General features: G+C 35.4%; 1 protein-coding gene across 1 annotated transcript; it reads right to left on the bottom strand.

The window, feature by feature from the left end:
- Nucleotides 1-3,689: 3,689 nt before the first annotated feature.
- On the bottom strand, nucleotides 3,690-13,837 carry LOC104899771 (nuclear transcription factor Y subunit A-3). Its single transcript, XM_010687034.4, has 6 exons — nucleotides 13,318-13,837; nucleotides 10,969-11,278; nucleotides 8,222-8,334; nucleotides 8,065-8,136; nucleotides 5,240-5,395; nucleotides 3,690-4,401 (listed from the first exon to the last, which is right to left on the bottom strand). Exons 2-6 carry the CDS (start codon nucleotides 11,129-11,131, stop codon nucleotides 4,051-4,053), a joined length of 855 nt encoding a protein of 284 aa, XP_010685336.1. The 5' UTR covers nucleotides 11,132-11,278; nucleotides 13,318-13,837; the 3' UTR covers nucleotides 3,690-4,050.
- Nucleotides 13,838-14,695: the final 858 nt, after the last annotated feature.

Below are 14,695 nucleotides of genomic sequence, written 5' to 3'. Positions count from 1 at the left end.
GGATTTTTCAATAGGTATTCTTGAGGTTTTACGAAATTAAGTATTTGGTGAAAAATTCGATTTTTTTATTTTATTTTTTGAAACTAAAAAGGAAGGAAATGTTTTGTGATTTTGTTAAAAAAAAAGACATAACTTACTTTTCATTAAACTTATCTTTATTTTATAGATGGATTGAATATTGTATCGAATTTGAAATAAAGTCGTGGAAGCACGATGATCAACTTAACCAAAAGGTTAAGTTGATGGTTCGAGTCCCAGGAATAGTTTTATACTCTATCACATCCCTCATACGAGAGCTCATTGGGCTCGAAGTGTGGATTTAGCACAGGCCGCTCTCTCATACCTGACGCTAAATATTCCACTTAGAAATGACATTTATGTCACGCTGGCTCTGATACCATGTCAAAAGATCAACTCAACCAAAAGCTTAAATTGATTGTTGGAGTACTAAGAATAATTTTATACTTTATAAACAACTTGTTGAGACCCTTTTAGTGGTCTTCTAACTTGTCTTTTATATAACTAGATGCACACGATGCGTGCAAAAACAAACAAAAGGTCAATTGCATAATAATTTATACGAAAATTATTCACAAAGTTCATTGTATATTTTTATTCTGCTTTTTGAAACCCAATAAATCAATGATAATGAGCAGCAGATGATAGCTTAATGGTATTGGAATCACCTCCGGTCCCAGAGGTCACGGGGTCGAGTTTCACCCCTTGCAAGGAGGGATCCCCAATTTTCCCCCTTCCTTGCAAGGGACTTCATCTTAACTTAAAAAAAAAAACAAATCAATGTAATGTAAATATTTTGTTAATTGAGGACGTAATGATAAAAGATGGTGAATTTGTATTTTATTACACACACATATGTATATCAAGTGAAAATATATATGGTGAACTCAAGGCTAATTAAGTTTAATAAGTCAGTTCAAATAAGTTTATGTAAAGAAAATGCATCAAAAAGGTAAATGAAAGTACTAATCACATGCTCTGATACCATAATACTCCTCCATTATTTTTGACTAGTTGTTTTTGTTTGATAAATTTATAACTATTTTATTTGAAAATGTCAATATTTATCAACGAAGAAATAAATTAATTTATAACAAATTTGTAACCGTAAGTGACACAAGCCAAAAGTATTGCTTCGATTTATAACCAAAGTCATTATGCCGATTTGTAATTTTTTTTTTGACAAGATCGATTTGTAGTTGATACTACATAGCATCATATTATTTTATTCGTAATTATGAGAATACAAAGTTCTTACTTAAAGCTATCCTAAATGTTCTTTAAAATTTTCTCATATGATTAGGAGGTCATGGAAATCGGTTATATTTAAATGTTAGCTTGTCTCCAAAGGAAAAATAATAGAACATATATCCTCAATCTAGTACAATAAATTTCGAATTATATATGGAAGAATCTATAAAAATTAAAAAATAAAAAAATACTCTAAATAGTAAGACTACTTTAGTATTGTTGTGTACAAATTAAATCACTAGTTGACTCGATCGAAATGAGTATATTTTATTGCTTCATAATGGAACAAGAGAGTAGTTATTATTGAGACATTGATATGTTTCTATTAAAGCTAAGCTAGTTTATACAGATTCAAGTATTTATTATATATGATGTTACATTAGTCCAAATAAATTTTCTATTTTCAAAAGTTATTCCAAACTTTATTGATGCTAAAAAATAAGTCTTTTTTTTAATCTTTTTCTATATGCTACCTCAACAACTAAAAACTTTCTTTAAAATACTACTTTGTCAAATACTTATTTTGACATTGCCAAACCTCTAATCGGTATTTGAAAAAGTAATTACTATTACATTTCGTGAACCGAGAATTCTAGAGAGAAGGTCTCTTCCTTCTCTCTAGAATTCTCCAGCCAACTACCCCCACCGCCTAAAATCCGCCCCGCACCGCCTAAAATCCGCCCCCCACCGCCTAAAATCCGCCCTCTCCCCACCTCGGTTTTCGCCTCTCTACCGCCCCTAATTCTTCCTCTCCATCATCTCCTTCTTAATAAATGGGTTTAGGCAGGCCATTTGTGCCTTGAAAATCTGTTTGTTTAGTAGGTTTCTTTGCCTGAGATTTACCGCCCCTAAGTTCAAGTAGTGAACTTCTGCCCAGTTCGATGTCGCCGACATCGACTCCTACCGCCGCTGTTGGTGGTTCAGCAATCGAACCAAGGAGACCATATGGCCCGATCTGACGCGCCTCTTCCTTCATACCGGGTTTGGCTCCAAAATTCTAAAAATCAGATCTACCACCACCACCGACTCAGTCCAGATCTTGTCGGTGCAGGGTTTAGCTAGTTGATGGTGCGCCCCTCATAGTCCATGCCATCAAAAGGACCTGGACAACGATCTCGTGTTCCAGATCTGGCAAGTTGAAGCGGAAGCGAGTGAGCGGCTTCCACCACTGCGGTGGGGATGCTGTTTAGTTGTGAAATATGACTGTACAGCCCCCCTGAGAAGCTAGAAATAGTTTTTTCTTTTTCTTTTTATTGTAATTTAATCATCTAGTAGTCTCTCCCTGAGATAGGGATTCTACTAGTTTAGGTTATTGGTGGATATTTCCCTAAGATAGGGATCCACTAGTACCTCATGTACCTCCCAAAAAAAAAAAAAAAACAAAAAAATCGGTATTTGAAAAAGTGTTGCATGATATGACCTAGGTCATACTATGATATTGGTACTTTGATAAGTTGTTTCAAGCATTGGACAATACAAAGCTTTGAGTAAGGCTTACATGCATTCAATTGTTTTTAGGATTAGTAAGATATTACTAATTTAACTAGCAAATCAGGTTAACTCGATTTAATTTAATTGCAAAGTCCTTTGGAAGTGGAGGAGAAGGGTAATGGAAATCTCACCTCAAAGTACCCCTACAAAATTTGAACCACCAAATTTTATTATCGTAATATACAAATATTACCAAAAAACTAAGTTTTGCTTAAGTGTTTGTGACTATTTCTATAAGTAAAAAGTATGACTTAAACCAGTGAGCAATCAATTCTAAGTCCGCATCTACTTGATGTCGATTAAGGGAGGTCTCGAGTTCGAGCCTCACCATATGCAGAAACTTTTGTTGGGAGACTCACCCACCAAAGCAATATGTGCGACCGAGTTGTACTCGAATGTAGTTGGAGCAAAGCTCAAATAAACCAGGTGGGCAACCAAAAAAAATCAATTCTAAGGGCCTGTTCTCCCCAGCTTATTTTCAGTTCAGTTCAGTTCAGACCAGTTCAGTTCAGATCAGATTAGTTCAGACCAGTTCAGTTCAGCTCTTGACAATACTTTTACTCTCACATATCACTATTCATTTCATTTCATTTCATTTCAGTTCAGTTCAGTTCAGTTCAGTTCAGCTGTTTTATGCCGAAGAGAACAGGCCCTAAGTCCACATAACCGTTTCAAATCGATGTACGTAACACCTAGCCACCTAGGTGCACCATGCAAAGTAGTATTTTTTTTTCACGAACCTTTTGTTCCAAAGCTACAACTCAAATAAACTTCACAATTAATAAACCAATGCATGTGTATTGACATTGGCTTGGTGCACACTGATGTTAACGTAAACCAAATCCACACAAGTCAGATTGTAAATGATGAACCTTGAATGAAAGCAGAATTATATTTTAGGAGCATCATATGGATTACCCTTCCGGATGTGACTATAACTTTAATTCAATTAACTGCGAATGATATTACACAAATTCACAATCAAAAGAAAACATTAATACAAGTTGCCAAGCTTTATGTCCAAGAAGAAGCCTAGCCTTAATGATAAGATTCGTTTTACACAAATCACAATTATCTTAATAACGTCCTTCATCACAATTCAAAACAATAATCTGCTTTCTTCCATTGTTATTTTTTCACATCATTCAGTAAGCAGATAGAAAGAACTAGATCTCTATGCTTAAGATTTCAACAGCCTAATGAAAACTGAACACAAATCAGAAAGTAACTGAGCCAAGGATGACTTCCCCTTTAAGGAATTATCGGAATACTGGTATTTTTTTTAACCCCTCAAATGTAGTTCCCCCGGCTACCACCACCATGTGGAGCTTCTCCAAAGCAAGACGAGTAGCCCGAGAACCTGAATTCTAGTGGATGGTAGATATCATCACTGGTGGAGGTACGAGTGACATCAGAGCAAGAGGTTGTAGAGGTGCCTTCTTTATAATTTTCTTGCTGGTGAACTTCAGATCCTGACATCTTTCCGGCTAAATGGAGCGAAATTGCACCTGAAACCTTGTGGCCCTCATTAGTTGAGGCAGCACGCTTGGATTCTTGGAGCCTTTTCGTGTTAAGAAACCGCCCACCGGATCCTCGAACCCGTTTCAGTGCGTGTTGATGTCGGGATTCATGAAGATATGGCTACAAAAATTTACAGCACAATATTAGAGTTTTGAATATACTTCCTCCGTTTCTTTTTACTCGCTACACTTTCTATTATGGGAAGTTTCACATTACTTGCTACACTTCTTTTTTGGGCAATAAGCTCTCTCTATCTCTCTCCTCCCACATGGGTCCCTTTTCTTTTTACTCTCTACCTCTCTCTTCTCCAAAAATTGCCTAGGAGTCCGTGAAATGAGAAGTGTAGCGAGTAAAAAGAAACGGAGGAAGTAGTTAAGACAGCTTTAGTACCACAGGAATCACTAATCAGTAGCATTATCAATTCAAAGATTAAATTGGATCGGACTGTTGCCATGAGCCTTGTGGAGGCACAACCCCAATTGAGGCCCCCACGATGGGCCGTGGGGAGTAAAAATAATTACTACATCTGTCCTATATTTAACTTCTTTTTTGCAAGGCGCGCACGGATTGAAAATTTTGTGACACTAATATCTCTTATAATATTTTAGGATAAAAAATATACGGTTAGATTCATCTTTAACAAACTTCACAATATTAAATTCTTATACTTCTATCAGTTTTTATTAAGAGTATTAGACGGTCAACCTTCAATGCTGGATATCTTGTGTGCCTTATGAAAAGAAACGAAGGGAGTAGTGAGCAACAGTACAACAAGGCTATGCTTCTAACGCCGACACACCCTAGACCAGAACAACAGCGTAGGCTTAAGTTACAACTTGTTAACCCCCTAAGTGAAAGTATATCACCATGAACAGGTTTGGCCCACACAGAATCTAACATATCTGCATACCCTCATTGTAGCATGTTATGCAGTGCAAATATAAGCAAGTAAAAGTACCTTACGGTTTTTGGCAAGTTTGTTTTGAGCCTCAAGCTTAGCACGATGTTGTCTCCTCCTCAAGATACCATGATACTGCTTAGCATTGACGTAAATGGGCTCGTTTGCTGAAAGATCATGAGGGAGTGGAACTCGAGCAGGCATAATTCCCATCATCTGGGGATAAGGAAGCAACCCAGTGTGTTTCAGTGGTAAGTAACTCTCGTAATAGGATAAAGGAAATATATTTGATGGCAAAGCATTAATCAGAGACATTTAAATAAATTTGCTGGTTGGATGAGTCAATTAGAGCATCAACATTTAAATAAACAGAAGCTGTAGAATCTACAGCGTGGAAACCACGACAAAATAAAATACCATATATTGCAGCGACTTAAAAGTCTTACACTACTAAAGATAGCAATTAGATAACATAGTATCAAATCATTCAGCAAATTGGGTGTTCTACCCAACTAAAGATAGTAAACAACCAACAGTAATGCTATCAACTTTCAACACCTCTAAAAAGTTCCTTATATTTTATGAAACCGGGCGCTTTGTCATAAAATTATAGCCAGTAACACATGAAGGAAAGAATAATTTAAAAAAAAAGATGCAAAGTGAGTAATTAAAAAAGAGGCAACAGTACAGAACAATGTCCTTAGGCACCTTAGCATAACTATGCATGTCACTTTGCAAAAAGATTATAAGAAAGGATGCTTAGTAAAGAAACGGAGAGAAATTATCAAATTAAGCACAAAAAAAAAAAAAAAAAAAAGTAACCAAAATCTATTAGACATTGAAGAGTCACGATACAACCCAGAGTTCAAGCAGAGTTTTTCAACCCGTTAAATCAAATGAGTGAAGTTACCATTGATCATTTCCAAGTTCCAACCTCAAAATGTCTAGCTCTAAATTCATTTAGACGATTTATATATAATCGTTTTAAAATTAAGAACATGAGTGAATGATGAAAGTTCACATTAGAATTCAAGAAAGGAAAAGCTAATAGGAATAACTCCACCTATTCCCGGTCTTCTCAAAATAATCCTCCCTTGCAATAATCTGAAATAATCCCAACATTATAACGTGTCTTCTTAGGTTGGTCCTTTACTGGAATTAACTTGTTAAACAGGTAAAAGGTGTCATATGTCACATTTTAATTGGTTTTCTTTCAACTTTTTGATATATTATTCAATTTTTTTTACCCTCCCCACCCCCCACCCCGAACTCCACTCAGCTACGAGCCACCTTCCCTAGCACTACCACCTGAACATTGACCCTTTTCTCCCTCCTCTCTCCATCTCTCATTGGTCAACCTCGCTGGAGCCAGAGATTTGCTTATGCTTAAAATCCTCCTCTGGAGATTCCCTAAGCCTACACCTGACATGATATCGGAAAAATCTCCGAGTGTGGGTGGTGAGCAAGTCATGAAAATGCAAATTTGCTATGTTGGTTAATGTCTGTATAGAAGGTGCAATTAGAGAGAGAAAAGGGAGAAAGATGAATTGATGATACTGCTAGTGTTCTATAAGAGTTCAGCAGCTGCAGTTGCATGTTTTAACTGGTGTTTTGCTGCTTTTGCAGGAAGTAAATGGTATAAATGTGCTATGAATCGATATTTAGGGGTTAAGGATAATTTAATGAGTCTCTTTATTAGTTAGCCTTTAGGAATAAGTTAGATAGTTTGTTAGATAAAGAAGTCAATATATAGCAGTAATAAGAAAGAAGAAAGCATGTCGAAAATTGTTGAGGATATTGGTGAGCTTTTGATAGGTCAAGATAGAATTGATTTTTCGACCCATCCAACGTAAAATTAGGTTAGAACTAAAGATTTTCAACCTGTTACTACTGAAACAAATTCAAAACCACAAGAACTGCTTGTCAGCCCGTAAATCTAATAACTAAGGCACAAAACAGAACACGGAGGGGGGAAGACCAAAAGAGAGAAGAAAAGGTTGAAAACTACAACCTAGACAAAATTAAAGCAGCTTTTCCAAATAAAGATACAGCAATCAGATTTGTCAATCATGCTCTTTTTAGTAATTTAATAAAGATCCAGGAATTATTCCAAGGTCTTTCACCACTTAAATTGGTAATGAATGATTTAGAAAAGTTTCTGTTGCAAGACTTGCAACCAATAATTCCCCTAAAGAAATTAAGTGACGTAGTGGTGCCAACTTAAAGAATCATTTCCAAATATACAGCATTGACATATTCGTATTTGACTTCATACTAGACAAAAAGGCATCAAAAGGAACACAAGTTTAACTGAAACTAAAAGCTAGAATATAATTAGCACATGCTTGTTTAAACAAGAGGCAATAATGCAATCCACTATCCTAGTACAGAAATCAAGTTTGGACCACAGTTTCTTGTTATCGTCTTTCAGCCAAGGCAAACATATTCACTCCAAGCCATCACAAAAACGCAAAAAACTAAAAGTTCAGGGCCGGTTTCACATTATACCAATTTTTCGTTTTTGGTTTTATAATTCTGAAAGTCGTATGATATAAGTAATATAATGAACTTAAATTTAGTCGCACCACTGACAACAGAAAACGAACTGTTTTTAGTTTTTTCTTTTTAAAAATGTAAATAAAATCAACAAAGACGCTCTTAATTTTATATATAAGATTTTTTCCAGGGCGAGGGGAGGGGGTGCATTGATAACTGCTCAGAAGCAGGGTCATCTATGACGCAGAAGAGTAAAGCTCACTAGCTTGCTGAAAAAGATTACAGATTATGTATTAATCTAGTTTCTCAGCATCGCCTATATCATTGTATAAGACGGTTTTCTCATTAGTGAAATCAACCAATAATTCCTATAAAGAGTGAAGTCTCACCAGAGCTTGAGGCCCATCTGTTGAAATTACACTCCTGAAGTGTTGCTCAGGAAAAGTGACAGCATAATGAGGCTGAAACAAGAAAATAGGAGCGCTAAGTAATATAAAGATTCATGGTAATTTGATGATACCGAGTCATGTGAAGCATTCCACTTACAAAGCCTTGATTATAATCAGTTTGTAGAGGAGGTATGATGTAGTTCTGAGTTCCCATTGACAAAGGGAATTGGATCTCGCCATCTTCCTGTTTTCTAAAAGTTGCATTATAACCTGGATGAAGAAGCAAATATAAATACCCCAACTAAAATTCATGTATAATAACCTATCCAGATCTCCAAGCACAATATAATACATTTAATATGTGAACCAGCCACAAACAAATGATTATAGATGAAGCGATGAGAAACCAAAAAAAAAGGAAATCACTGATGAAGGAGTGGAATACACGATTAAAAGAGCAACTTATGAACTGTCAAAACAGAAGGTGAAAAATCAGATTGAAGAGGCAATTGGCTAAAGATCCAGAAGAATGATTCTATCTTTTCCAAGTTTTACTGCTAATTATATCCTTGAACTCAAAAAGGGGGTGCAGCACAGCTGCACAGGTTACATACAGAGCAGCAGAAAATGGTGGCTGCATGACCCTATTGCTTCAGAGATGACTGATGACTATGCACATCAAGAGGCACAGGCACAGGAGATCGCTCATTATACCTAAAGAAAGGTTTACATGCACATATCGCTCACTGTAAAGTGCTATTTCGTTTATTATTATTAAAAGAAAAGAAAAGGGATGAGCAGAAATTGGATTTTGCAATGAACTAGCCTAAGGGGATAAGCATTATAGAAAGTTACATTATAAATCGATTAGTTGAAGCTTGAGGAAGAAGACAAGAGAGTTACTTAGTGTAGAGAGAGGGAAAAGAGAATCAAATTTCTATAAATAGAAGAGATCAGGGAAAGGGAAAGCACATGACTATAATAGAGAGTTTCCTTTCAGTTATATTGTACTTTGAGTGAGAAAAAGCAAGCCTCTCGAAAGCTTGTTTTATCAGTCCATTATTCTGTTTTTCCAAATTTCTCAGTCATCTTCTTCTTCTTCTAATTCTGCCTTACCTATGTCAGTTCATAGCAGATTTTTACCACCATTTAGTCCTGGTTGGGAGAAGAAGTATTTTACTCAACAGAAGAAGATGAAATGTAATTGGTGCAAGAAGTTAACTACATATAACCACCAACCTACTAAAAAATCTGAAAAAATGCTCCATATTACATTGTTAGCTATGAAGCTATATGTTTCGCACCATAACAATATTAACCTTTTTTTAGCATTCGATGATATATTGCTACCTAAATTATTCAAGATCAAAATTCTCTTTGGCTTGATGCATTTGTATTATCGGCCCTTAGCCTTAGTTATATTTTTCTAACTATTCCTCATTCTCAGGAGAACTCAGTTTTTCTAATTATTGCTACCTAAGTCCTAAAGTAGGAGAGAGAAATAGAAAAACCAAGTAAGACCAACAAAACCATTGTGAGAAAAAAAAGATGAGTTGGTGGGAGTTTTAGTGAGATGTGAGGTGTAAGAAGGAGGAGAAGAGAAAGAAAGAAAAAACTTATAGACCAACCAAAACCAACCAACCCATTGTACATGCTCTAAGTACTAACTAGAAGATGCTCTTTCTTTTCCCAAAATAAACTTCCTATGAGACCTTTTGCAATCTCCAAAATTGAACATGAACCATAATTTTTCATGTTACAACATTTAACAAGGTTTTGATTTGAAAGTTGTTATAAAGCATTTTTTAACAACATTAATTTTGCAATCTAAATTACTAACTTTTAACAAGTAAATGCTCAGAAGGATCAAACTGTGACCCCAATAAGTTAAGCAAGAAATTTACTTCTGAATGGGGGAGTATGTATCTAGTCCATGTAGATGGTATTAGCCTAGTGCTGCTATCCCGAAGATATGACATAAGAGAAGTTTATATTTCGAACATTTGACAAATTTAAGAAGCATAGCTTCCAGAATCTAATACTTGCAGAATAATTTAATGGACCACTTTCTTTTTGTGAGCCATTTTATTATTTAGGCGGTTGGTAAATAATTCAAAGTAATAGGAAGAATCATTTTTTAAAAGGTTTCACCTTTCTTCTACACGTCACTAATATTCAAACTTGCCTTATAAAAATTGATCAGATTCACAATTCATAATCTTAACAAATCCACAAACTTGAATAATAATTAGATACAAATACTGAACCATTAAAAAAGATGAAACATATGAACTTCATTGTTAGTTTTTTGGGTCTTCTGTTGGTTTTCCAGTGGTTAATCCCCAATTTTTGCTACTTGTTTGTAATTTATGTTGCAGTTTATATTTGTTGCTGTGCTAGTCCTTTAGCTTTTCTGATGAATATCTCTCCTCTTGTGAGAGTTCTCCAATTTATAGATAGTTTTAGCTCATCTCTTTACGAAGAATATGTTCATTTTAGAAGTATTAGTGATATGATTAAAAATCTGGAAAATCATTAACACAAGTCACGAGGACAAGAAACTGCTGTCCTGATATTTTTGGCAGAGGGAATTAAAGCAAAAGGAAAGCTTTTTGAAGAGATGGAGCATCAACATCCCTTTTCCTTCTCATCCCATTTGACAAATTTGTACTTTATGTAGATGAAATTAACAACTCATGTTGTAAAATTAGTATAAGGGCATCACATTCCTTCTGTATCATATTCCAAATCGAAATTTATTAGTTTATCACCCATTCTTCAAAACGTGCATAAGGGAAGAACACACTATATCACAAGGAGAAACTAGCGAGTTGAGGGCATCAACAAGCAAGTTTCTTAAACCGAATCTACATGTGCATCGGATTCACTTGTAGTGATCATTACCTGATTGTGCGAAACTCATGCTTTGAGTGTGAAGGTCATTTTCACCAAAGCTAGCACTGCTGGTGTAAGATTGACCGGTTGATTGGGTTGAGCATGAATCTTGATCTTGAAGTGAAAAATCCAACAGTTTTGCACCCTGATAGCGTTGAGCAGGAACTCCCATTTTCAAGTCTGAATTCTTGTTTAAGGAAGATTCTCAACAGCTTAATTCAATCGATGACCACAACAGCTGACAACTTAGGCTTTAATGAGTAGTTGGTACAGCAATACCTAAATCTGCTTGCTTCTTGGACCCTAGATTTCTTGTTAACTGTAACACAAACTTCAAGATGTCAAAATATGGGGAAACATATTGTCTCCAAACTATGCTCATTTGACAGCTTAGAACATTTGACCAATTAAGTAAAAAAACTATGCAAAAGGCGTAAACATATTGCATAACAAATTGAGTGACCATCTGTCTATCTACAAAAGTGCAACATTGGGTCACAAAATATCATCATCCAAGCCCAACTCTAATCTGGTGGACGACAGCAACCCCTCCCCCTTCCCAACTGTTCCGACCCACAGGATACAGTTACACGTATAATAACCTGGATTGGATCATGCACTACCAGTAAATTCGCATTAACTAGTAAAAAGTCATCAGCATCTACTCTATCTTGATTTCCACTGTTACCATCACTGTATGACATGCATTATCAGTTATCACGAAGTTATTTCACCACTTTTTTCTTACTTCCTTCTCTTATATTGCATTTGCCAAATTGATGGTCAAATCTGAAATGACATAATGGAAAAACATCCTTGCCTGTCTCCACCATTCTGAAATTCATCAGTGTACATGAATACGAAGCAACACAGAGATCCTAGCTCCAGCCAGTGACAAATGTTCCAGTTCGTTGAAACATGCCTTCACTTACCATATAGTTAGCTTTCAAGCTTTACATGAGTAGGGAATTTGATATCTATGCCAAAAGACATAAAAAAACCACTACTACCAGCCAAGGGAGTTTTCGCAAAACATAGTCATGCCAAGCCCGATCAAGTTCTACATTCATAAAACTGCACATCTAGACCAAATCAATGTTCCACAAGAAGCACTTGGGCAGTTGGGATTCCCGTTAGATTGTGAGAACTTTTGAAGCTTTCTCAAGCCAAGAGTACTCGACCACATATTTAATTCTACTCTTTTTATGCTCCACAACATTTAGCGAATTAGAAGATCCACTGTTTAACAGATCCCATGCCACAAAATCTCAAAACAAGCTGCTTCTCTTTGGATGTTGTCAATCAAAATCCTTCTCCAATATGATAAACAACATTGTCAACATATGACCCTAAATCAAAATCCGAGAGATCACTTAGAGGACCCTCAACTTGAAAGCCACTGTATAGAGAAACCTAGGCACGCCTAACTGCCTGCAAAACTTCCAATCCTTAACAACTGGCCTCACATACTCACGCCATCCGAATCATTCGGCCTTGGAGCCATACAGGCCAAGATGTAAACATTTTATCAGATAAATGCAGTCCACTGATATAGTTACAGGCTTACAGCCTTACAAGGGTCTACAAGAGATCATAGATATTATGTGGGACAAACATGAATTTGTGTTATTAAGTCCTGGTATAGATAGCAAACGGAAATACGGAATAACAACGCCTTGCTCATTTCCACATACAGCTATGGTAGTATACAGGAGTAAAAGGGTTTCACTGTCTTTAAGAATTTGAAGTAGCAATAATTCGGCCGTCGAAGAAAGTGGATAATGGAACTATGAAGATCAATAAGTAAAGACAACCCAAAATAAGAAGGTCAACGGCATATCAAATGAACCTCAAGGGCTAAGGCATCACCAGATACTCATGCTTAAAAAGATTTAAATTTTGTGATCATCCAACAACTAACCTAAGCCAAATTACAGTTTAAAAGGAAAAAACTTTGCATATAAATAGGTTTTAAAGCATCCAATTGTAACTCACTTGATTGCCAAAATACTAACATTTTTCACACATAACACACAGGAACTTAAAATCTCAAATAAACCAGAAATGAAACAATAGACCATTTACAGACTAAATCCAGAAGCACTAAAAATGTAAACTTGCTTTGACACCCACATAGCAGAAACACCAGATTTAGCAGATTAACATCAACCCATTTCAAAAACCATAATTAACCACCCTAAAAACCCAATTTAATCAAAGAATATATATACCCAAATCAACATAAGAATCTATAAAAATAGAAAATAATAAAGTACACCCAGAAAAATTGAAGACAAAATATAGTACAAAACCCATAAATCTAAAGAATTAAAATTGAAAGGGGTTGTTCAAGAGGACCTTTAAGATTTGGTGATGAAGAGAAGAAACATGTGAAGTACAGTTGTGGGGAAGCTTTTGGACATGTCTGCTTCCTTAAAAACACCCTTAATTTTCTCTCTCTATGTTTTTCTCTCTCTAGAAAATCTCTTTCTCAAAGAAGTTGGCTTTACTGCAAAGACTGAGCCAATAATAGGCTAAAAACTTGAAAAGGGACGGCTTCTTTGGCTCTGTAAAAGCTCCAAGAAAGATAAACCCACTCTCTCTCCTCAAAAGGCTAAAATGCTCAATTTCACCATGTAATGTAAGTGTACATGTAATCACCACCATTATCCCACCACAGTCTACTTTTTCTATACATTTGTTTATTGGAAAGTTATAGGATATACTCAAAACTGAATAGAAAATTTAGGAATACACAGTGTAGATTTATTCTTTGCAATAGAAAATGTTGTTGGGTTTATGTTAACCAAAAGACAGTAGAGTAGTCAAACAAAAGGTTGTGCAGTTGTGCTTGTAGAAGAGTAGATTAAGAATATTGTTCTACCAGCCGTACCCTCACTCCTCATTAATGACAATGTTCTCTCTCAAGTCTCAATCCCCGGATCGATTTATCATTTCTCCAATGCATATTTGCTGATATAGTGATATAGTTAGTGGCAGATCTACGAATTTGATAATGGTTGATCATACTTTACGCAGCACGAAAAACGGATATAGAGATGGAAAACGCCAAAAACAAATTCAAAAAAATGGATACGACATCCATTCGGCTAAAAGAAAAAACAATTTAACTAAATTTAAATCATTACATAGGTACTTCAAAATACAAAAAAAACACCAACAATTAAGTCTAATGTTTCTAATTAAAGTTGCAATTTTTCTATTTTAAGAACCAACAATTTTGAAAATTCAAAATAACACAAAGTTTATCCAAGAATCTAAAACGTGTACTTTTTATACTACTAATAATATGTAAATGCGAATAATGATGGGATTTAACATAATTATAAAAAAAAAAAAAAAAAGTCATACAATAATCTTAAGATCAATTGAGTATATATATGTAACAATTCACTTTGAAAAAAAAAATAATATTCGAGAAACCAAAATAAAGAATTAGGTGTTGTTTGGTTGGAAGCTATTTCCCTTGGAAATACAAATTCTTAGGAAATACATTATGAGTGTTGTGTTTAGTTGGAGGGAAATGGGAGAAGCATAGGAAATACACATTCCAAGGGAAATCACTCACCAAGCCCCCCTTGGTGAGTAATTTCCTAGGAAATGCAATTTCCTATGGTGTCAACCAAACAATTTTATCTAATTCCTAGGAAATTAACAAGGGAAAGAATTTCCCATGAAATGTAAATTCCCATGGGAAATTACTTCCCATGTGAAC

Source organism: Beta vulgaris, chromosome 7 (assembly GCF_026745355.1).
Source record: "Beta vulgaris subsp. vulgaris cultivar EL10 chromosome 7, EL10.2, whole genome shotgun sequence".
In the NCBI taxonomy this organism is placed as follows: domain Eukaryota; kingdom Viridiplantae; phylum Streptophyta; class Magnoliopsida; order Caryophyllales; family Amaranthaceae; genus Beta; species Beta vulgaris.
Note: the sequence above shows the minus strand (reverse complement) of the source record. Positions and strands in the feature narration are given on the sequence as shown.

Bases quoted from the DNA above. Each gene is read 5' to 3' on its own strand.
- LOC104899771 (XM_010687034.4), bottom strand. From the start codon at position 11,131: ATGGGAGTTCCTGCTCAACGCTATCAGGGTGCAAAACTGTTGGATTTT. The intron at 8,335-10,968 runs GTAATGATCACT...TTCTTCATCCAG, and splicing joins CATGAGTTTCGCACAATCAG to GTTATAATGCAACTTTTAGA. The intron at 4,402-5,239 runs GTACTTTTACTT...AAATTTTTGTAG, and splicing joins AACTTGCCAAAAACCGTAAG to CCATATCTTCATGAATCCCG.